We start from the raw sequence: 23,897 nt of genomic DNA, 5'->3' as shown, positions 1-23,897 counted from the left end.
CAAACTAAGTTTGTCCTCTTCACCTTGAGCCAATCACACTATATTTGATTACCCAAATCTTTTGGTCCTGCAGAACTGCAGGTAACCGTTGGTCGGTCATTTGACAATGGCTGACGGTATTTCCAAGTGTCTGACAATTCACGGCTGTGACGGGATTTAATGCCCCGCGAAAGGTTTTGACTGCATTGTTTTGTCTGATGAAAATTGTGACTTAGTCTGACATTTGTCCATCCGAAGGCAAAAATATTTGCCGTTGTGTTTTCCGCCATGCTGAAGTGTAACCAACAGTTGTGACATCGTCTTTATCACAGTGAACATAGATATCAGATAAACCAATTAATACTCGAAATTAAAAAAAAAGAAAGAAAGAAAAAAAGGAAAAACCTGCTACCAGTGGCTAATGTGATATTTTCTTCTAAAAACAGATTTTTCATAAAACCAAACCAAAGCAACACATACTTACTCTAGCTGTTATTATGTTAAGGATTTGGGATGTCTGCATCCTTGCCATGGCCTTCAGCAATATTCTTGCTTTGACCTCGAGAACAAGTTTGTTCTCACACAAAGGTCACCATTTTCTAAAAGTTAAGAGACAATAAATTGAAAAAAAAAAAAAACCAAAAAAACCCCCAAAACAAAAACAAGCAAACAAACTAACACAGGAAAGGGCTGCTTACTAACTTTATAAGTGGTCACCATTCCACATTAAGTTCACAGACTCAAACGTTTGAACTGTATCATGTCGCCATTCATATTTTTTTAACTTTCTTTTCTTTGTTAAAGAGTGAAGAAGGCGAAACAAAATCAACTGAAAATGCAGTAGAGCTTTGGAGTGAAAAGCCAATCACAACTGAGGACAGATGGTATCTATCACCCGGTAGGTAATGATTCATCGTGTGGAGTGAATGGCCTTAAGGTAATCTAGTCTTCACGTAGTTAGTCCCAAGGGTGTTGTACATGCAATTTCTCGTCAACATAATACCGACACATTAAAGTTAGAGCAACCAAGCTTAGATCAGTGCAATTTGCTTGTATTTTACACAGTGTTGGTCATGACCATCTGTTTCTTTTTATTTGTTAATTGTCTAGGGGTCTTAAAAGTAAAATGAATTTTGCCTTTAGGAAGTCACATATTTTCATGATTTTACTTGATCCACTATAATTCTAGTTCAAGAGGACCAGCTAGTCCCTGGGAGGCGTGTCCTGGCCAGGTCGCTCACTAACCATCACAACTACGATCCTGGGTTCATCCTGTCTGCTCTGGCAAATCCCATCGTTCAGTTCGATAACAGCTTGCCAATGTTCTTTGACGCAAATGACATTTCAGCTGTCATTATTGACAAGAATCCTGAACCCAAGGATCTTGCTATTGGCGTGCAGGTGATTGCAAAACGTCCAAAGGAGACTTCGTACGTCGAGGGAAAAGTTATTCAAAATAAGGAGGAGAATGGAGAGAAACTATATCGGGTTGACTTTTGGGATGGGGTGGAAGACTGGAACACTTTGGAAACGATTCGCATCCTCACTACCATCAAACCCGGAGGTAATTGTTTCTGTCTTTGTCTTTAAACTGCTTTCGGGTCCATGTTGGAGAGGTATTCGTCAGGTTGTTGTTGTTTTTTTGTTTCAACTGACTGTTATGCAACTTGCTATAACATAACATGGCAAAGACATGGAACAGAAATAGTTTTTTAATACGTCAGCATTTTTGCAGTAGATCCAGCAAACTTTTGAAGCACACAAAACAGCTTGTACATAAGTCTAATCGTTTTCTTAGCTTAACTGTGGGAAATAACTTCTGAATGATCCACAAGATCGCTCAGTTTTGCAGATTCAAACAACTGATGAATTTAATCAAAATTCCCTTTACATCGTGAACCAGTTTGAAGCCATCAAATAAAACAGAACATTTTTGATAGCTCATTTGTTCTGGTCTTCCCTATTGTTCATGACCAAGTTTTCGTAAAGCCAGCAGCATTGAAGATGGATGACGTTTCATCCGAAACTCGTTTATTATAAAAAGCCGTAATCTTCATAAAAATTGTTCATAACCAGTGTTCACACGGCATGTACTATCCTTTCTTCAAGTCGTCCCTCATGTTCACAATCAGGACTACTCCCAAATAAACATTGATAGATTTTCCTTACATTTTGGAGGTCTCATTTGTGTAGAGGAAGGTTAAATGTGTTCCTTCATGACGTGCGGCAGAAACAATTGTGTGTGTTCGTGTTTTAATGGAATCCCAAAGGCTAACATTGTGCTCATTCATTGTTAGACCATCCTGAACTTCCAGGAGGGCGGATCAATGGTGCTGTTGTGAGAAAATTCTCGGAGTACTTTCACACCAGAAACAAACATTAACGAACATTTAACACATAAACCAAAACGGGAACATTCACACATCCAAACCAAGCTACGTTTTATCATTTTTGCCAGTTTCTTCCAAAATTATCACTTACCCTTCTCTTGTACTGACTTTAAATAACAATGTTAAGAAATAAAATTATTTAAGTTAAGTCAAACCGAGAATATAATTCAGTACTCTAACATGTACATTTTCTTTTTAGTGCCAAAGGGAGACATTGTTGTCTCGACCATCGTGTTTGTCAGGTGCAAAGATGACATGTACCAAAAGGGTTTTGTATCAAGCAAAACGTACAGCAAGCTGGTGGTACGAATCTATGGCGGAGATGTGCAAATAGTAGACGTAAACGACAGCGCTGCAATTGTACCAGACATTGTTCCAGATTCATCAGCCTTGAAAATTGGAACTACTGTTATTGCCACCTTTGATGGCTTTTCTTGGGAGGCTGGAAACATTGCTGAAATAAAGCATTTGGAAGAGAAGGGGAGGGTCATCTATCGTGTTAGGTTCATAAGCGGTGGTGACACCTGGATTTTTAGTCCTAACGGAATGCGGATCTTAATGACAAGAAATGCAAAGGGTACGTTTTTTTTAATTTAAAAATGTAGACGCAATTGTCAGAAGCCTTGCGTAGGTCAAAGGTTTGACTCTTGGTGGGGGAACTGGGGCTTCCTTTTTCTGACTATGCCTGCCAGTGTGTCACTGATTGAAAATACCTCTGTTGTCCACCAGGATTGAACATAACATCACATTTCTTTCACAGCTTTGTATATGTTTCCAGGAAACTTTACGTCTTTCTTTTCTTTGGGATATTTTTTTCTTATGATGACTGTTCTACATAGACAAGTGAAGAGAAACGATAAAACTGTTCTGAAACCTTCAAGTTAACGTTTTCAAACACTTTGAATACATTTTGCCCATTCTGTTATTTTGTCAATCCAATCGCAAACTCAATTGAAAATGAGTAACCTATACCAAGTAAGAGAAAATACATGAAAAGGAAATGAAGCTAGGTTTAATGGCCACGACTCCAATGCTTTTCTTGTTCCAATGGCTGATCTATCCCTGTTGTAGCCACATTTGTACTTTAGATTCTTGCGTCGGGTTGTCATTTTTAGCAACCCTGTGTCTATGTGATGTTGTAGCCACAGGTTCGTAGCTTTTACACATTCTATCTGCATTTTAAACACGTTTGTAATCTATGTTATGCAATCGATGTATTCTTTCCTACGTTGTTTTTCGGAATGAATTGTTATTTACAATAAAGCTCATCAAGTAATTACTCCCAGTCTCTGAGAGTAGTGAAGCATTTTAATCAATGGCGGATATTAAAATGCGTCATTACGTGTTTGGAGGGTGATTTCTTTGGAAAACTTTATTGGAGTAGCTGGTATTAATCTTTTGTTTTGTTTTGTCAGATGGTATTAATCTTGACAATCTTGTTATCATAATCAGATATGAAACAACGAGTCAACCTATTTTTGTCTTTTAGTTCCTGAAGGAGTGTTAGGAGTTGGCACCGTGGTGTGGGCACATACCTCGAAAATAAGGTACTACAAGGGATTTGTCTCGTACAAGGGAACCAAGTTACACGTTGATCTCTACGATGGCGACAAGTTCCTCTATGAACTGAAAGATGCGTCTCACAGGGTCATCCCCGATGTTCCTCCAAAAGCTGCCAATATTAAACCTGGTACAAGAGTGATAGCCAAGTTCAAGAACAAGCCACGGTATTACAGTTCTACAGTGATGGAAGTAGATGCTTCTGAACCAAGTGAGCCAAAGTATCACGTGAAGCTGGATGATGGAGATGAGACATGGGACTCTCTCTATCACCTGAGACTGCTGCCCAAAGAGGTTCAAGTTGGAGGTAATCTTTTTATGCATTTCTGTCACTGAACGTACATCCCTTTGCTAACATGTTCTTTCTAGTTCTGCCTGCTCTGCAGTCCAACCCATGATTGTGATTCCAGTGTGTGGCAATAGTCATGAATATATTTATCCAGTGTTCTAGCGCCCTGTTATTGTTTTATGAAGTTTGTAAAAAGGTCTTGAAAACCCCTTAGGAGATGGCAAATAAAATAATTTATGGTATTGTTGTTTTACAAATTTATCTCAACTTATAAAAAATGCGTAAATATTCACATAATTTCATTGTTCATTTATGGAAATTAAATTTTGCACATCGAAGCAAATCCTTGTGTCAGCTTGTTAAGGTGGATCTTGCAGGCGCTGCGAGTCCATTCGTGATCTCAAGTCACCCATCCAGCCTATGAATGTAACATAATAATGGTGGGAGTGATGGACACATCATCAACTTTCTGAGAAACGGAATGTTGACTGGCCAATTCAGGGAATGTTGTTGTTGTAGTAGCTGAGATTCGTTTTTCTACCTTGTAAGAATACTGAACGGCACTTATAATAAACATTGTTTTGGATTCCTCAGTTGAAGAGAAAGCTCCCGACCACATTGAGGCTAATGAGGCTGAAAAAAGTAAGGAAGAAACGGTAAGTTATTTTCATAACTTGTAATCTAAAGGGTAGGAAACATTGTCCTGGATTTGCCTGGGAATTGCAGCTAATGTATATGTAAATTATAAACATATGTATTGATTATTGTGGATTTGTCATGTTAGTTGGTGTTTGAAATGGAGGGATTTGACGTCAAGATGGAGGGTATGTTTGGTGGCCAAGTCATCCCACTCCTTTCTGTTGATGGATCTGTACAAGGAGAAATAAGGAACTGGTCCTCAGCGGTAAGCATACCTTGAGATTTGTTCTTAAACGTTTTCTTGTTTCATTGTTACATTTTAATTTTTTGGCTGATAGTGAGTTTAATAACGCCTAGTTTGCACTAGTGACATAAGCGATAGAAGCGGAATCAGAGTCGAAATCAGAAAAATCTTCTGTCCTTGTGTGAATCAATACAACAGAAGCAGAAACGGAAGCCTCCCTTTCATTCAAAATGGCGGAAGGCCGCCATGTTTTCCGTTTTAAATCTCACGTAAAGGGATTGGGAATGAGCTTTGGGATTGGTTGATCCTTCTACTTGATCTTCCAATTCCGATCAACCACTTCACACTTGATCGCAAACAACAGAATCAGAATCGAAATCGGAAGAAAAAGGAAACGTTCTGACCCTTCCGATTCCAACGAACTTACGGTTGCAATTCCGTCTCCGGTTTTGTATTCACATTGGAATGGGAGGTTACTTCGCTTCTGATTCCAACTGCACTTCCAATTCCGTTGCCAGTGTGAACCAAACCTAAAGACGTTTGCTGTGCATAAGCCTACACTCAGTGAAAAATGTTTTACTTGGCTAAGCTCAGTCAATTAGTGAACAAGTGTGGTGATCTGTCTTCGTTATTTTACCGTAATAAACTTCCTCAGAAAAATTAGTTATTTCTAGAAGCACCAGCTTACGCGTCAGTTACTGGCACAAAATCGTGATATTTAGAATACACACACGAGAAAGGTTTTGTCATAGCTGTAATGCTCTTGAGAGTTATGTACCTCCTGCCCCACCTGGTTACGGAAATGTCCGAAATGAAACAAGAAAAAAAAAAAAAAAAAGAAGCAGCCCTGTGCAGAGCAGGTTCATTCTCCGTTTTCAGTAGCGAACACCATAAACATTATAATCAGATTGTTTTATGAAGTCTCAAGTTTAATTTCCTTGTGGTAGAGAGCTTCCAAAACCTTGACAAGATGAATTATTTAAGTTTGATGTTATGTGACGGGAAAGTTAAGTCATTTGTGAAGCAATCAGTCATCTTGTATATCATAATTTTCTGAACAAGATCGCCCTTATTATGACATGAAATTTAGCTGCAAAGTTACTCAGCAAAAAGCAGAAAGACATATGATGGGCTAAAACCGTAAAGGTATCGAAGGTACTTACCTCAGAAGGTAACAAAAACGTAAAACTGCCCAGAAAAATCAAAATTCTGGCAATACTGCGAGTTACAGAATACACTGTCTTGGAATTCATATATTTCTTAGCAATTTAAATGAACCCGATTCAACAGAGAGCTAAAAGTGGGTTGTTAAAGCTTATGAAAACGTGTTCCAGGCTTCTTGTTTTTGCACCAATGTGTCACTTAGGATGAATGAAAATACCTGCTGATAAGTTGAGCCTCTAAAGGTCTTCGTTAAAAAAAAAGGACGAACTGGTCGACTTACAATTGTATTTTGTCAATTTAATTTTGTCGCATTCACAGCTTCATGTAATAATACTTCTTTGTGAAAGAAATGTGATGTTATATTTTTAGCCTGGTGAATAAATGCTAGATGAATTTTTCAGTCAGTGACAAGCAAACTCGGAAAACGAAAATCCGAGTTCTTCCAACAGGAGTCAACCTAAGACCTTCCGTTTACTAGTTCGGATGGCCTACCACTGAGCTACAGGAGACGCGTTGGAGCTAAGGCCATTAAACCAAGTTCATATGACAAACTTCCTGCAAACGTCTGAGTATGTACTTCTCCTTTTGTCATCAGTTAACCGTTCGTGCAGGAGTTGGCCTTATTGGTAACTATTTCAATGAGAATGTGTCTGAGTGGGAGCCTCTTATTGAGCCAGTGGTAGATGATAGGCAGGTTTACCGACATTGGGAACTCAATCTTGAGGTAACAAAATGCGTTCTTTGAGTCAGCAGGGTTCACAAGAAATCAACACCAGGGTCCACTTTAATAAAGTGTTTAATCTTATAATGACCACAATCTGGGTTCTTGTTATTACATGCTCATGTAGAAAACGAGTCCAAGAAACATTGTTAGACGTTTTAACGATGGTTATTTAACTAGTTTTTGAAAAGCAGCCCAGCTTGTAAACTACAAGTGTAAACGTTGTATTCAATTTAACGTGTGCTGGATGGGGTTACATGTTATCCACTGGATGGAGTTATCTACTCTTTGGACAACCAGGGCCAGAATTCTTTTCAGATCGAGTAGTGTGTCCGGGATTAAATATTATCCAAGGTTTCTGCTACTTTTGTTAGAAAGTGGAATTGCAGGAAACTTGTGGAGTGAGGCAAAGGGGGAAAGAGTATAGAACAAAAGGAGTTGACAGAATATTGCGTTGAGAAGCCTTGAAACTGTGTTGCAAGTTGACACAAGTCCAGCTGTAGCTAAATTCTGCTTTTGAAAGCCAGATCCAGTGCTTCCAAGTTGAATCTTGGTCATTTTGTTCATGTAACATGGGGAGCAGATACCATATTTACATTATGTCAACCACTTTGAATAGTTGCCCCCCCCCCCCTCCTCCCCTTAAGAGAAACGTTGCAAAACATTACCTAGAACACTACCCTACTTTTACCGTCTTTTGTAGGAAACAAAAGAAAACAAATATGGCTTTTATATAAAAGAAGTGGGGTAGTTCTTGTTATGGTTTATAGATAGCTGGGATTGAGTGTTTGCACTCCTTTTCAGTAGTTCCAATTTCTTACACAGTTTCTTTGCTTTTCTTGTTTTCCCTGTTACCAGTTTTCTATGGCAAATGGTGATAGCAATTTGGATGACAGTTCTGAAGCGGCCTTGTCACTGAATGTTGAATCCAAAGATAAGCTGGAGTTGACTGTGACAAAGACATGTCTGGATGTCTTCACGAAGCTTGGAGCGGTAAGTCAAATAACACCTTAGTTCATGACTGGAAGATAAAAAAACAAACAAGAAAACGTTTACATAGTCACTCAGGACCCGGATTACTAAGTGGCACATAAGGGTTCCACTAGTGCCCAGCTGTTTCCAGTTTAAAGGTACATTTCTTTAATCCCCTTTTCATTGTTCTCTACCATGTCACCTTGATCCTGCTTCTGCAACGCCTGCACTTGATGCCCATCTCAGTAGAACTCTTTATAGAATCCTTGACCCTGTTGTGGTTCAAAATGAAATCAGTTTAATTTTTTCCGTTGTGCAGTATTCATTATCATAATCAAGACTATCATCCCCATGCAGAGCACATGTCTCAACCGTTTCCATTTCCTCGGGTGTACAACAACAGAAAGTGGTTTCACGTCACAGTTTATGAGCAGCTAATTGTTAGGAATCTTGACAAGCCGGAAGACCCTCTCAGCTGATTCAGGGACCACTATGTGAAATGTTGTTGATAGTTTCAGAAGTTTATTAAACGAACGTTTCTCAACTCGGAAGCAAAATCTTTTAAACTGAGTGAAAGCCATTTTTTTTTTTGCATTGATGCCAAGGAAAAACAGTCTTCTCTATTGTATTTTGTCTACTTACCAGTGTAGTAGAACCTTGTACTTCACGGAATCATGAAAGTGGAAGTTTAAATCAAGGCAAAACGACTAACTGCCAACACACTTGAATTTCGCACGTTGAACAAACTTAAAAAAGTAGAGAGTAAGCCATTTGAAGGCAATTAATCACTAAATCATCAAGTGAAGTTCCAAAGAAAAATAAGTTCAGGTGGCTACCCATTTAGGAACCACATACGGTTTGCTTTCTTTTTATTTTAATCTTACATGAGTACATAACTAATATATAAGCTCAATGTACCATGATTCCTTTTATTCTAGGTTTACAGTTATATTTTCTTACCTTTCATTTAGGCCTTCAAAGAGGCTGTGGCTCTGCAAGGCTCAGCAGAGGTGGCTCTGGAAGACATCCCTCCATATCAGATATGGAATGAGGTTTGGGAGCAATTTTATGACAGTGCATCAAGCTCTTCTCGTTAATTTGAGTTAGTGATCTAACAATGAACCGTCGTTTGTTTCTCAATAGCTTGGAATGGAAGTGAAAATACGACCAGGAAACAAGTTGGAGGTAAACTTTAATCCTTTAGTACTTTCGTTTTTCTAAAGCGGTGTTCATATTGGGCATAAAAAGTTAATTATGATTGAATTTTGACCCAAATATCATTTGAAAGTATTCACTCTAGCCAATCATGGTCCTCAATCATGATCCGATAATAATTACTTTAAGCAACCGCCTGGGGATTGTTTCATATCAGTACACTTTGTAACTCAAACAGGTTAGTAGACGGTTGGGTGGTTCAATCAGACAATATTTCTCAAAAGCTCAGTAAAGTCTGAACTCTTTTTGTTACAAAATACCAATATGGAAGTTAATTGACACAAATGTCTGAATGTGGAGGAAAGCTTGTAGTTATAAGGGCATCTAAGTGTCAAGTAAAAGTCATCATAGCTTTCAAATTCTTATCACTGGTATATTGTAAACCCAGTTTCACAAAACGTTGAGCAATAGAAAGGCATATAGTACATTAGACGGTCTTTATTTTTAAAGCAGTAATTACAGAGGGCTGCATTTGATGATTTAGGTTATCATGTAGACTTTGCTATTGAATAAGAATCTTGGTCCTGTTGCATAAGGCCTCAAGTTAAGGTGTAGTTTTTTGGAAGCTACTACCTGGATTCCAAAGGATTTTCATGCTTTCTTTCTTGGACTAATTCATTCATGAAAGCGCAGCAAAGAATCCCTCGGAATGTAAAAGACGGTTTATAATACTCACACTTGTCTTTTGATCTTTTATGCAACCTGGCCCTGGCCTTGAAGTTCAAGCAATCATGTTCATTTGTGTACCTGCATCCCTTTTGTTTACTAGAGTCGTTCTGCTGTGGGTAGTGATGGGATGGTTGCAATCGCCCCTGGTCAGAGTCTTTCTCTTCGCTTTGCAAAAGGATTTGATAAAAGAGCCAGCAAACTTGAGCGAGCTAGTATCTCTGGTGCGGGTCCCAGCATTGGTATTGAGGTGAGTCTAAACTGTTATAACATCCCATCGATAAACTGCAGATTTGGTAGGAATGTCAAACATCCTTAGCCAATAGCTCAGTTCACATAAAGCACACACATTAGTAGAATGGTAGAACATGACAATGCCAGTTTAATACATTGACAACCGAAATTGAGTAGAACAAAAATTATGGTAAGCAACAGGTGGTAACTGATCTAATAACAGTAATATGGACAGTAGCTACACTATTGTCTCCTAAGCTTGCGAGTATGAATAGAGGAAACGTTTTGTCAAGACGCCTTGTCTTAAATGGATTAAAATCAAATCCAAGATGATTTTTCCTGATTTCTCCTTAAATATCCCAGCTTAGCCTGTCAGCAGGGACGAGTTTGGATATTTTCTGGAACAAAACATTTCACAGTAACAATTGGCAAACGTTCCATTTCCATTGCTAACTTTGTTTAGCTACTTTTTGGAATAGCGAACTCACAGTTGTTGTTTACTTTCTATCAATCATACCTTTACCACTTTACTGATTTTTTTATTTAAGTCAAATCATCGCTCAAAATAATGTCGGCTGAAGAAGAATGTTGAACAAAATTCCATTAAATCAAAGACGTTCATAGTTTCAACTCTTGAGTATGAAACATTTCTTGAACAGTTTACGAAAACAAGAGTGCCAAACATGTTTTTGGAAATGGTTGGCAACAGATTAGGGTTTACATTGTACACAACAGTTTATGTTTGTTTGATTTTGTCATATGGAACCATGATAAATTTTTTAATTTATTTGTATTGTGAAAAATGCCTCAGTGCATTTAGGTAATGGAGTGGTGGATGCCAAGTGACTACGATTTCATTGTATTGATGCAAAAGAATGGGGTTTTGTAGTCTAATTTATTTTTTGCTTGTCTCAAAGGTGCAAGGTTATCATGAGCTGAAGGCAATCTCAATAAAACAATCACGAGTCATCCTGCACAACATCATTCCAAAAAAAGTAAGAAATTAAATGAATACTGCTTAAGTTTACGTTAGATCTAAAGAAGCCCACAGGATCAACCGTAATTAGTAACAAAAAATGTTTCACTGATTTTAAACAGTCCTTTGCTGTCACAAATAAATATGCCTTAGAAAGGTTGCACATGTTAACAACAGCATTTCCAGTTTTGGACAAGAAGTTCTAACTTGTTCTTGAACAATTCATAACGATAAAACCATAACATTTGATAAGCCCTTTGAAGTGAATAATTAAGAATAAAAGAGAGTAGTAAAGAAAACAAACCATAACCTTTATCAAAACTACTTTAACTTTAGATAAGTTATGATTAAATATTTTGTTACAAGCTCTGTTTTAACGTACATACCCTTAGATAAACAATATTGATGGTTTGCACGTGACGTCATGGCGGCCATGTTGGTGTTCAGGAACAATAAGATTTTTCTCCTCTGGGAGTTAACTGCAATTTTTATGCAAAATAAGTGAGCAAATTTTCTTTTGTTTTGTTTACCAACATAGCGGCAATGCAAACCAACTATACATGTACTGTAAACGTGCCATTAATCTAACACCAGCGATGACAAATATTTTTACTTTTAATTTCTTGTGTAATTTATTTGTAAAGTAAATCATGAATCGTAGTAAATAAATTATCACTTTTGATCCCTGTTGTTTTTCTATCAAACCGAACACACTGTTGGAACATTTAAAAAGCAAACAAATATGTATATGTACTTGCGGGTTTTAGTATAATGTATTTACGATCACTGATTCAATCTTGTTTGTGTCTCAATCAAACATGGGATGTAAAGTGGACGATCTTGAAAATCGATTTCTACTACACTTGTATTTAAGTGTCTGTGTGAGGGAACAATGCTCATTTCCCTTTATCATGGTTTGACCAAACATTCAGCGAGGCATGTTACATAAATATAACCTGATAGAAGATAAGTGATCATAGATAAAGCAAACTGCAAATAGAAAGTTGCCCTACAGCTTTATGATCTAGCAGTGCTCCAATCTGACATTTAATCATTTTAAGTGAACATAATCATGCATGCTTAGTTAGTATTCTTATATTTCAGTTGGTAGAAACCATCATATTAATGCCAGAAATGAGCACCATAAATGAAATGGTATTGGTAACGGATCTTCACCCAGATGAGGTGATGGGCAAGTACTAGATAAACTAATGGGGCGTCTTTGTCCGGGCAAATCTGCTAAATAAAAATAAAATAACATTCCTGACATAAAGGTGAAAAAAGACATTAAAATAAATAAAAAAAACTTTGCAGTGAAATAAAACTGGAAATAGAACGTTACAGTGCAACATGCGACACCATTGCTTGACAATGGTTAAAGTAGGCTATCACGCAGCATGAGTACTTTAAATAGAGCAATCATGAACCCTTTTCTCTCTTTCCTCGTTTGTAGCCTATGTTTCTATTCTGACTTGTTGGTTTATATTTCAGGAGCATTTATGGTATTGTGCATTAGTACATATAGCGTAATACTGAAACTTTTTTCTACATCAATTACTTCCTTTTTTCATTGCCATGTATTTTTTATGTCCTTTCATCGTGTCACCTGTATCATTTTCTTTTGTTTTCGTTTTTTATGTACTGTGTAACAGGACTTGTTTTGAAATTATTTTAATTTGTTTTATAAGGGAGTGTTCTTTGTTTTTGTTGTTACTTAGGGGTTTGAATTTCTCTGTTGTTTATTATTTTCTTTTGCTTTTATTTTTTCATTTAACAGTGTAAAACCTCTGTCACAGCTTTTGAAAGAACACTGATGTTTCAAATACTATCTTTTTTCCTTAGCTTCTTGCAGGGTTAATTGTATCAGCTGTTATCCAAGTGGAGAGTGGGGAAGGCCAGAGGACAGTCACAATTAGGTCGCCGTTACAGGTCAGTTCTGCCACCAGTGCTGTAGTAAAGTAGAGATTTATTTTTCTTTTCGAAGTTTGGAATTTTGACTGGGGAAAATGATTGCTTTTAATCCAAACCAACCAACAGAGTAGCCGAAGAATAATAACTTGGAACAATGCAATGTTTAAAAATCCCCTCCCTACTTTCGATTCCTGGTTTAACGAAGAAGTCACTTAAGAGGACATCATTTTATTCCATGCCTATCATAAGCTGTATTCAGAACAAAAATTCTAGTTTGAAGGTATCTTTTATACCAATTTTACAAGCTGTAGTTTGGGTGGGGAACATCTGGTTTGAAGCTTTTTTCTGTCTTTTCGTCCGTTTTAACAACAGATCAATAATCACTTCCCAATCCCAATGGACGTGCTATGCAAGAAAGACGAACAGCTTTCACGTATCACAACAGTTCAACCTGACAGTGTCTACAGCGTCCCTCTTATTCTGGCTCACAAAGCTGCACTCTATCTCAGGCCAGCAGGATTTGGGTTTGTACTGATTATAATACAACACCCTAGTATGACCATTTCACATTTTCATGGTAATCGACCATCCAACCAAGGTAGAAGAATAGCTCTCAGGACACCAAGTTTGCTATTTTTCTATGTGTACGATTATATATTACAGCGGCTACAATGCCACCTGCAGAGTCAGTTGGACATGTCTAGAGGGGATACACTCTCAAGGGGAGTTTATGACAGGGAGAAGTAAAATTTGCCTGTAGCAAGGCAGACTGTCAATCAGGCGGTCAGTCATTTAGGATTTTGTTTGTCAGTTCGTCTGCAAGTGATATTGACATGAAAACATGCTGACAGATAAAGCATTTCTGATAGGTGAAAACTCATGCTTCATTTCAAAGGAACAGGCTTAGACTGCAAGGTACCTTTCGTCCCAACTGATTACTGTACTGATTAATGTAATATTATTATGTGGTCAGGTATGGTGAGAGTTCCACTCCCCTACTGTGGAACAGGCTAGCATCTGAAGGCCATTTATCGATTCAGTGTCCTCCACCAGCTGGAGATGGACCACCCTTCCAAATGGAGGTACGTTATGCGTACATGTACAAGCTGCTGTTGACTCACTTACGTCCCGATATGCACGTTTTTTTATTTTATTTTTAATTTCAGTGCTTCATGTTATACAGAGTTGATCTTCACTTACTTATGACTTCTTTTTTGAAAGATGTATTTTTGTTCAGGGGATGAATTAAGGCTTGGGGAGAATTTGAGATGTTTGTCAAATGATTACGCATCACGTTAGCGTGTACTTCTGGCCATATTGCTCAGTATTTGGTGCCACAAATGCATATTCTTTGTCAGTTCTTGTGTTATTTGTAGTGTATACAAAACGTGCATGGTCTTTTTATTTATCTAACCCTGTCTTTGTTTTTAATAATGTTTATTATGATTATCAGATGGGAAGAAATTTACGTCCTTATACCACGCGTAATTCGTTTTCTTGGTGTATAAAAAAATATTTGTTTCAGTTATGAAAATGTTGTGTCCCAGTTGGAGCACAGCAGTGGAAATGCAGATGGAAATTCTGCAAATGTTGAATGTTCGTTTTCCCTGACAACTCTTTACAGATTACATGTGAGGAAGTTTCCTATGCTTCAGTAAACGGGTCCTTGGAACAAGCTCCCAATTACATCCTCCATGTCTACCCACCAGCTATTTTACACAATTATCTACCATACAACATTCGCTATGCAACACAGGTGAGTACAGTTAACTTTTCTTTTCGGAGTTCTTTTGGAAAAAAGACACCGAGCTCTAAAATCCTGGCCAAATGGAGTTGGGAGCTACTGTGAGTGGGCAAGTTGAATTTGTTTTGTATCTCACTGTTTTGAATCCTGACAGCCGATGACATTCGACATGCGTTTCTCAAACTGCCGAACAACTTTTTCACGTGCACTAATTTTGAAAGTATAAACATTTTAAGTTTGCCAAGATTAAGAAACACATTCTGTTACAGTTTTGACGCTTAACAACCAGCAATCAGTAGAAAAGGGATAAGAATATTACTTTTCGGGCCCCAAAGCTCTTCGGGAGCTTTGAGAAACACACACCAGGGGGCCGTTTCTCGAAAGTCCCGGTAACTTATCGGGCCCTAGAAGTATATTTTTAAATGCTTTTTTCGCCGCTTACACAGTGATTACAAACATGGTACTTAAGCCAATGTTTTCATAAAATTAAAAGATTTTGAAATTTAGTATTCAAAGCTAACAAAAATTGACTTCTGTTAAGAAACATTTGTCACTTATCGGGCCTGGTAAGTTACCTGGACTTTTGAGAAACAGATACCAGGCCCTAATTGGTCAATGAAGTCAATAACCAAAGACATACAGTAAATATCATCTGCTGACGTAACACTTTTCACTTGACTTCGAACAGTTCGAAGATACATTCTGATCATATTGCCAATAATTTGATCAGTGGTATTAAGAATACCACGTAAACAGTCGTACTAGATGGACTGATGAGACTCCTGGCTTCAGACCATGCACTGTAGTATCTCTTCTGTTTTACTTTTCTCCTCTCCCTTTTGTACTACATGGTTAGTTTGTTTCAGTGTTTTATTACGTCGCTTATAGGGCCTGCCTCTGGTTGAACTCAAGGGTGGTGACAGATGGCCTTTGTTTTCTGTCAGACTCGATGGCAAAGTAATTCTTCATGTCCAGGTAATCAAAACTGACCACAGTTGCCTTTGTGTTACAGTGCTCATTTATGAACTGTTTAACCAGTAGTAAAAGTTTAATGTCTTTTTTTTATTGAAGAATGAGCACATCAGTAGTATGGTGGGGATAGAACCATCCATTTCTCCAGGAAAGGAATACATGAATGTCGGCTATTTTAAGTTGTTTGCATCTGATATGGGATGGGTTTAAGTTTGGATATTGTGAAGGAGCATAGAGTATAAATCTACCTTTTGGTGTTTTTTTTATATAGAGAGGTTTCAACTAAACATTTAGCACTGAACACGTTAGAAGTATAGTGGGGGTGTAACAAAAGGCCCACTATTTTGGGACGGAAATGCGTGCACACTGATAAGGACTTTCAGGCTTCTTTGTTTTCTGTATCTCTTACGTAAGCTGCGTAAAGCAAGATAAATTTGACATTCCCAAAAGTGTGAGAACGTGAAGGTATATCGAAGGCAACAAGTATGGTATAAACTCGTCATTAAAATTGCGGACATATGAGTAGTATAGAGGAAAAGGTAGTATCCAAAAGGATTGGCCTTTAATTAATTTGAAAATAAACAGGTGTATTTTCAATTAAGGTGGTAATGTTTATGTACTCTCGATATTTTTCACGTAAGGTATTATCAAAAACATGTGCTTTCTTAGGACTGTTTTGCCAACGTTTTGTAGGTCACATGTGAAGTTGTTTTTAAGTGCATTTCATTGTATTACTCAACATTTACTTTGACTGGCCTTCAGTAAACATCTAGAAAATAATCTTTTTGTAAAGTGAAGTGGAGGTTTACCTTTTTGCTTTTTCAGCTTGACAACTATCAACGGAGCATGTGGAAAGGACAAATTGAACTTTGGAAAGGGATGGATGAACTCACGACATTCACTTTACAGTCCACTCAGGAGGCAGCATATGGAAAATTCCTGGTAATGTGGAAACTCTGCATCTTCCTCTACAGCATAAAACCTCTATAAATTGCACACCTCCCTGATATGTCTATTTGGTTTCTGTATTTCAGTCTCTATCGTGCTGTGTGTCATACCTTGGCCCACTTGAGAAAGTGTTTGATTAGCTTTTGACAACTTTTTGACATTTTTTGACACCGTTCTAATGGCGTCCAATTCAACTGGCCAATGGGATTCAAGAACTGGCGAAGGCTATTTGACTGAATGGCTACTTGGGAGGGAAGTAGTCAGAAAGTTGTCAAAAACCACAAAAAAACTTTGAAATGGAAATGGTGTGACACAAAGTCAGGTAGAAGGAATGTGACATTGCTGATCCATGTTTTGTTTCATTTACCCATTAGTATACCATCTTTAACTTCATGTAACAGTGATTTATTTCTGCTACAGGAGCTGGGACTTTTTGTCACCTTTGAAGGCACAGTGAACGTCACTTTGTACAGTCCTTACTGGATGGTGAACAAGACTGACATTTATCTTGAGTACATGGTACGTGTTTATAGAACTCTGTTTGCACTAATGCTGTTGGCGTGAATTGCTTCACGCTTGATAGTTGGCACTGGAAATGAATACAAGTGCCGTTTATTATATTATAATCATCTCACCCAACTATTGCTTGCTGTAGATTGCTATGCTTTTCATCATGCAATACAACCTTCTCGCTCCCAAGATCTCTCGTGGTATGGCCAGTGACAACTATCCTGACCTGTGATGAATTTGATTCAGATTACTTGAATAAAAAGGTTTATGAAATGGTAATTCAGATTACACAGGGCATGGAAATAATTTCTGCTACTTAGCAGGACATGTGTACTTTCAAATCTTTATTTTCATAGGACATACTCCAATTTGTCCGGACATCCGTCATCTTGGTTTTTTAAGAATCTGGAAGTGTGGATTCGTATTTTGTATACTTTCTGTGGCAATAGCAACCAGTTAATAATTTTTGCAGGACGGATTTTGAGTTCTGCTTCTGCTTGGACACCATGCCCAAACAAACCTTAGATTGAATTAGTTGGATATTTTAGAAACGTGGTTGGAGAATGTTCCATGATGAGAAAGCTATAACATCGTGTTATTTGTCATTACAGGCCTCTGATGATGACACTGTCATTCCTCATCCAACGTCGTTGACTGAGCCTGTGATGTTCTCCTACCGTGGGAAAGGAAGCCTCTTCGCGAAAAACACAGTGAGTCAGCTTTCATATACAATACTTTGAGATAACGTATTGTTCGCCACATCGCCACAGCTATAGGTCTGTGTGCCTGGGTGTTAGATTCAATTAAAGGGTGGTCAATCCCGTTTCTGTGAAGTTGTTAAGAGTGGTACGTTTTCCCCCGCTCTGTTGACTTAGCTGACATTGACGATTGATTCGGTCAACTACTAATCGGCTGTTTTAAGCACAAGACAGAAAGGTGTTGCACTTTGATAGACACCACATCAGTTCAGGAAATTCAGCGTATTCAAGATGAGTGGTTGAAGGCGATTTCTTTCTTTCTTTTCTTTTTTCTTTTTCTTTTTCTTTTTTTTTTTTTTTTTTTTTTTGTTTTTTCGATTTTCTGCCTTCATGGATCGATAAGCGTGTAGTTGGTGACTGGTACTAATCTGTAGTTGACACATACGCATTTCAATATTAATTGATAGTTTCAACCAAACGCGGTCGGAAGAGTTTTCTTCTTAGACACCAAAATTCTACAATGGGGTTGAATTTGAAGTGTTTAGTCCCAATAGAACATGACTTAACGTTCCTTTTTATTAGGCCCGTGTTCGTCTGGCAGCTGGTGAATGGTCCGACAAGTTTTCTCTGGATGCAGCAGGCAGTGGAGGATTGCTTAAGGTCAAGAAAGATGGAAAGTTGCATGAGGTAACGCATGTAATTAAAATAAGTGAGGATGCTCTTGTGTTTGGTCAAAAGGCGATAAACTTTCTACAATTATAGCTGAAGACTACAATCAAGTACCACTCATTTTTAGGATTTGTGGAATCGGTAAACCAATTGGGATTTTGAGGATATAAAAAGACTGGTTTTTAGTTAATGAAAATAGGCAGACTATTACACTCCATAGAATGCGGTCTTGTATCTGTCGTAAAGTTAAAGGGGTTGATCGCCACCAATTCAATCAACTTCAATAGAGCGTTTTTCAATCAAGTGTTGAAAACTAAAATCAAAGTAATTACTCTGTCCAATCAGAGCAAACGTAAACAGCGCAATGAGCCAATCAGAATTCGAAGCCAATACAAGTTACCGGCGCCAAGCGCGGGAAAACGCGTGTGAACAAGTTATGGTTGCTTTTGGTTTTCCTTGTCATTGGTTGAGAAAGAGGCAGGCGTTTTACTAACCAATCACAGAGCGCACTATAGCAAACCAAAACAAATGCAAATTACTTTCTACGCTAAATTGGAAACCGCTCTATATTTTCGAGAAAAAAAAAGCATTCACTAATGCTGGTCTCACAGATGTTTTGTCAGGTGCTTAGCTGTGATCCTTTAGCTACACCACTTAAGTAAGTAAAGTGTTCTGCTTAACCAATAATTCAATAATTTTCTGATCGTTATTAGCTTGGTATGCAGACCACACTATCCTACTTCAGCTTAACCAAGATTGTGGAGTTTACGCCATTTCACTTGATAAACAATGCCACAGAGGTAAGATTTGTTTTAATTCGGTAGGTATGGTACAATGTTGTAAGAATTATGTCTAGCGATTTGATCAAGTTTACTCCTTCACTCGGTAACGTACATTTTTTTCCTTATAGTTCCGTGAACATGACGAGCCGAATACGTTTTTTACTTATAACATTAACATGCTCCACATTTGCAGTGTCCTTTATCTGACGTTGGTTTGCAAATTGTGGTCTTATGTAGAGTCAACATGTGGTTAGAAACTTATGTGGATAATAGGGTATCAAATTACCTAGTGGTTCTCTGTTACTTGTGCTTGTGCCAGAAGGTGCATATTTCGTCAGAAGGTATTTCTGTTGTCCATTGTTAACCATTAGCTGCAGAGAACTGACCATTCTGTTTGGTCTTTTTTACAGTATCCAGTGTTACTGACAGACTCACCGGACGAGACAGCGTCGTCCTGGGTATTAGTACAACCTGGACAGGTAAAGTGCACATTCTAACTAAGTTTTAAATTTACCGTGACGTCTTCAGATTTCCACGACATTTCATTATTTCTATGAAAGTTCAGTCTTTCTGGCCTGTACAGAACTGTTTGAGTATTATACTTTATTAAATTCTTCGTTGCCATCAACAGTGTATACCGTTCTGGCCAGTTTCATGTCCCTCCAAAAATCTGGCCATCAGAGTTGGTGACAGTAGTGAAGTGTCTCCGCGTTTTAACTTTGAACCTGATGTGACAGTGGTGCTCAAAATGAACGGCAAGGTAAGTGATAAAAACAGACTCAGTTTTGTGACATTTGGTATCCTAAAGCGATAAGAACTTAAAATTGGAGTTTGGTTTGTTCTTTGGAGCTGTATTGGCTTAGTGGAAAACGCATCTTCCTTTCAATAGTATGGTCGGTGGTTCGAGCCAGGGCTCTTTGAATGTCATGTTCCTTGGGTGCAAAACGAATTTCCAGGTGTATACCTCAGTACCGGCGAACAGTTGGAAAACACAGCAAAATCCTGGGGATGACCTTGTGACGGACAAGTGTCTCATCAAGGGGAGAGTAGTAATACTCCCAGTTGCTTCTTGCTACAATAAGCAGTTGGCCTTAGGACCTTCGGGCCGACTGTTGCCCACGTGCCCTTTTCGTTCTACATATAGACCACTCCACTCTCTCTGCTTCCACTGAAGTGGAGAACCTCACCAAACACTTACCAGGGTAACCCTTCATTAACGCTTCAAATGCGGTCACTGTTCAATTATTCTTACAGTATTTTTGTAATCATACATTAACACTTTGTGAACATTTTCAATTAAAGGGAAATTATCTTGCTGTATGTGTTACATCAGGGTTCGAGAAAGCATCATGTACAAGCTTATGTGTCTTAAGAGTGTATTATGAACTGGCATAAATGTGCTTGTTTTGTTAGTTTGGAGCAGTGTGTGCTGAGATGCTGACTAAAGATTCCGCTGCTATCATCACAGTCACTCCATATTACAGTGGAGCAGCGCCAGTCAGACTGGAGAACCGCACTAAGCTGGATATCTGCTACAAACAAGAAGGGTAAACTAGCATTCTCTTTGCCTTGGCTACCATATTGGCACTTATACGTTGAGAGTTCTGATGGGCAAAATTGTAATGCTTTCAACAGGAAGACTTGTCAAAGAAAACGTGCTCTCAACCGTTAACAGCAACGGCAAATTAACTTATTTTTGATCAACTATGGTTTCCTTTTTGTTACTGAAAATGTGAGCGTTTTCACATGGTTGGAGGGCCTGAGTTGTCAAGGAAACTCTGCCCTCTTTGTCACAGGGAAAGGTACAGTTTGTCTTTTAATTTCCACGAGTGAAAACTGCATTTTTGCAAGTAATTGGTATCGAAACGAATGTCGTAAATCATGCAAACACTGTTAGGTAATCAGACGGTTTATTTATTGAAAGTTAAAGCACAGGGGAGCATTTCAAATTTCAAATGCAATAACGTAGTTGTTAAAAAGTAATGGAGAACTTCGACTATGACGTTTATTCTAACTGTCACGTATGTTTTGTTTAGATGCAAGGAACATTGTTTGCATCCTAATCAGTGTGTGTTGTTCACGTGGGATGAGCCTTCGACCACTAGAGAGTTCGTTTGGTTTATAAAAGGATCTGAAGAGACGATCAAAACGGACTTGTCAAAGGTGTGTAGCTTGTTAGATCAGCGTGCAGCCTTACTACAGTGCTGAACAAACTATACGATTCATTTCTGTGTTTATATAAATCCGTTGATCAACATCGCATGGTCTAAGTTGTTTAATGTGGAGGAATTCTTTTCCACGAGGTTTAACGCGTTAGTTGATTTGACAGACACGAGTTTCCTTAAACTTTGGCCATCCATAGGGCCTCCAAACTTGTAGTTTTGTCTCAAAGCTTGTAAGGTCCTTATAACAAAAAAGAATTAGAATTACAACAGTTAACAACAACAACTTTATTTAATATACTTATATGTTTTACAGGAATACACAGCCCGCATATAGCAGAGCTATTCGAGGCGGGCTGTGTAACTTAATAATAATATTATTACAAACGTGAATAAAATTAGAATAAATTAGTAAATATAAATATAAGTAAGTAGATAAGTACACGCATTCATTCTTTTAAGAAACTAGATGAGAGAAAATTAAATAAGTAGAATATACATAATTATACATACACGCATATACGCATACGGCAAACGGCAAACGGCAGAAATTACCACGTGGCCATGTTTACCCTATATTTGCCGCTCACTGTTATCAGTTTCTCAGTAAAATTGAGTAGTTTTGCGTTAGCATCAAAGGTCAGAATTATTTTTGCACTATTCTTATCTGTGCACTAGTATTTCAAGAAAACAAAAACGCGAATCTCACATTTGGCGTTTGCAGTAAAAGCGATTCTAACTAAATCTCTTTGTTGTCTCCTGTCATCATGACATGAAACTGCTGATTCTTTTTCACTGTTATTCCCAAACGAACGTGATGTAAGTAAAACGTGAATACATGATTTCTCATCCGTCTTGTAGAAGAAAAAGTTTAGAGGATAAGGCCAACAATCGAGCAGTTCCAGTATGCTTTTCATGTTTGCTTGTAGGCGGGTTACAACGACTTCGAACATGATGGCAAGAAGCTCTACTGGGCGGCATTCCTTGACGGGCTGCAGCGGGTTTTGTTGATTATTGATGACTTTACACTGGCTTACAGAGCTCAAGTGGTAAGCAATTCTCCAATCCATTCCTGTCAGAGAGGTTGGCAAGGACTCAATTAAAAGTCAACTGAAAACAAGGATCTTCCCCTGGATGGAACGAAGCTTTTCCCTTTGGCACGGAAATTTTCCGGAATAGGGCATTTTCATGACGGAGTCTTTTGACTACAAGAATTCATTTCGTTTTCCTTTTCAAATTCAAATTTTATAATCGCGATAGAGAGCAAAGAACAATAGCTGTAATTAGCACGAGAAAACAAACAACTGAAGGATTCTGGTAGTTTTAGTCAAATGACGCTATAGTGAAAATGTTCTACAGTAAACATTTTGAGTATCAAATGGAAGGCGGCCCAGGTTTTGTTTTACAATTTGACACTCAAATTTGCTTCTCTTTTCTAAGGAACAAAAAGAACGGACTTCCCAGCGTATCACATTAGGGCTTCAGAGTGTTGGTCTATCACTTGTTAACGATGAGAAGAGCATCGAAGTCGCCTACATTGGAATCAGACCGTAAGACGTTTGCGCCTTTGTTGTTTGTCTTTAACAATATTGAGTGACCATACCGAATTTTCTTATTAAGACAGCTGAGTTTCATGGCGCAGTTACATAGCAAATGTGAGGGCAATGAGCGCAAACTTCGCGGGCCTCTTGGGTTTTAAAAGTTACAGAGTATTTAGACAATCAGTTAAAAAAGCACCGGTAATGTACGTTGTGTTGGCAAACAGGATTTTAGCGAGCAAGCTGTGGGTTTTGAGCTTTTATCATGTCTAGTCTCCCAGAGACAAAGTTTGGTCCAGTTCATGTTATTCTTCTAACATTTCAGTCTGTCGGTAAAACACTACAAATGGTAACCATCCAAATGAAAACTATTGAACTTAACTATCACGTGCTGCCGTTTGTTGTCCCTATTTATTAGTAGTAATAATCAAAGGTTAGGCAGTGCGTTCGATGATCTCGATTCCAGGCTCTCTCTCCTTTGCCAAGTTGGTGATGATGTCATCCGCCCCTACAAAATCTGCGGTGGGTGCCAGATACGCGTCCAAGGATCCATTCATTCATTGTCCCACACATTCTCGACTCCAAACGCAATAAGGAGTGCGTTCTTACTACATCGAGCGCAAAGCGAAATGTGAGACAATGTTGAACGTGGACACTGTAGAGCCTCAGCTGATTTAGTGTTTATGTTGCCTTATTTCTAGGAGTGATGTTATTTGGGAGGAGCAGAGGAAGAAAGGAAGGTGGAAGGCCATGAAGGTACGACTCTGTGATGAACTGGAGGCTGCTTGGACAAAAATACAGCAAGATCTGTCTGTGGGAGCCACGCCTAACTACATCTACAAAACTGACGACATTGAGGTAATCATTAGTGTTTCTGTTACATTTTACACTTCCCCTATATCGAACACCAACTG

General features: G+C 38.2%; 1 protein-coding gene across 4 annotated transcripts in view; it reads left to right on the top strand.

The window, feature by feature from the left end:
* The window catches only part of LOC146459902 (intermembrane lipid transfer protein VPS13A-like), a 101,854-nt gene that overhangs the window by 56,931 nt on the left and 21,026 nt on the right, over positions 1 to 23,897 (top strand). For all 4 annotated transcript variants that reach the window (XM_085088631.1, XM_085088633.1, XM_085088632.1 and 1 more), the window contains 29 exons: positions 784 to 877; positions 1,169 to 1,543; positions 2,569 to 2,946; positions 3,859 to 4,236; positions 4,813 to 4,874; positions 5,003 to 5,122; positions 6,861 to 6,989; positions 7,845 to 7,979; positions 8,930 to 9,010; positions 9,102 to 9,143; positions 9,943 to 10,089; positions 10,991 to 11,068; positions 12,892 to 12,978; positions 13,333 to 13,484; positions 13,934 to 14,042; positions 14,585 to 14,716; positions 15,593 to 15,679; positions 16,502 to 16,618; positions 17,045 to 17,143; positions 17,746 to 17,844; positions 18,415 to 18,519; positions 19,215 to 19,301; positions 19,694 to 19,762; positions 19,915 to 20,043; positions 20,697 to 20,830; positions 21,320 to 21,446; positions 22,375 to 22,494; positions 22,886 to 22,995; positions 23,685 to 23,841. In XM_085088631.1, the coding sequence (XP_084944757.1) occupies positions 784 to 877; positions 1,169 to 1,543; positions 2,569 to 2,946; positions 3,859 to 4,236; positions 4,813 to 4,874; positions 5,003 to 5,122; positions 6,861 to 6,989; positions 7,845 to 7,979; positions 8,930 to 9,010; positions 9,102 to 9,143; positions 9,943 to 10,089; positions 10,991 to 11,068; positions 12,892 to 12,978; positions 13,333 to 13,484; positions 13,934 to 14,042; positions 14,585 to 14,716; positions 15,593 to 15,679; positions 16,502 to 16,618; positions 17,045 to 17,143; positions 17,746 to 17,844; positions 18,415 to 18,519; positions 19,215 to 19,301; positions 19,694 to 19,762; positions 19,915 to 20,043; positions 20,697 to 20,830; positions 21,320 to 21,446; positions 22,375 to 22,494; positions 22,886 to 22,995; positions 23,685 to 23,841 (3,939 nt within the window). The remainder of the gene's footprint in view (positions 1 to 783; positions 878 to 1,168; positions 1,544 to 2,568; positions 2,947 to 3,858; positions 4,237 to 4,812; positions 4,875 to 5,002; positions 5,123 to 6,860; positions 6,990 to 7,844; positions 7,980 to 8,929; positions 9,011 to 9,101; positions 9,144 to 9,942; positions 10,090 to 10,990; positions 11,069 to 12,891; positions 12,979 to 13,332; positions 13,485 to 13,933; positions 14,043 to 14,584; positions 14,717 to 15,592; positions 15,680 to 16,501; positions 16,619 to 17,044; positions 17,144 to 17,745; positions 17,845 to 18,414; positions 18,520 to 19,214; positions 19,302 to 19,693; positions 19,763 to 19,914; positions 20,044 to 20,696; positions 20,831 to 21,319; positions 21,447 to 22,374; positions 22,495 to 22,885; positions 22,996 to 23,684; positions 23,842 to 23,897) is intronic.

The sequence above is a fragment of the Pavona decussata genome, unplaced genomic scaffold, assembly GCF_977016875.1.
Source record: "Pavona decussata unplaced genomic scaffold, jaPavDecu1.1 SCAFFOLD_215, whole genome shotgun sequence".
Classification (NCBI taxonomy): Eukaryota; Metazoa; Cnidaria; class Anthozoa; order Scleractinia; family Agariciidae; genus Pavona; species Pavona decussata.
The sequence above is the reverse complement of the archived record's forward strand: the minus strand, read 5'-3'. Positions and strand labels throughout refer to the sequence as shown.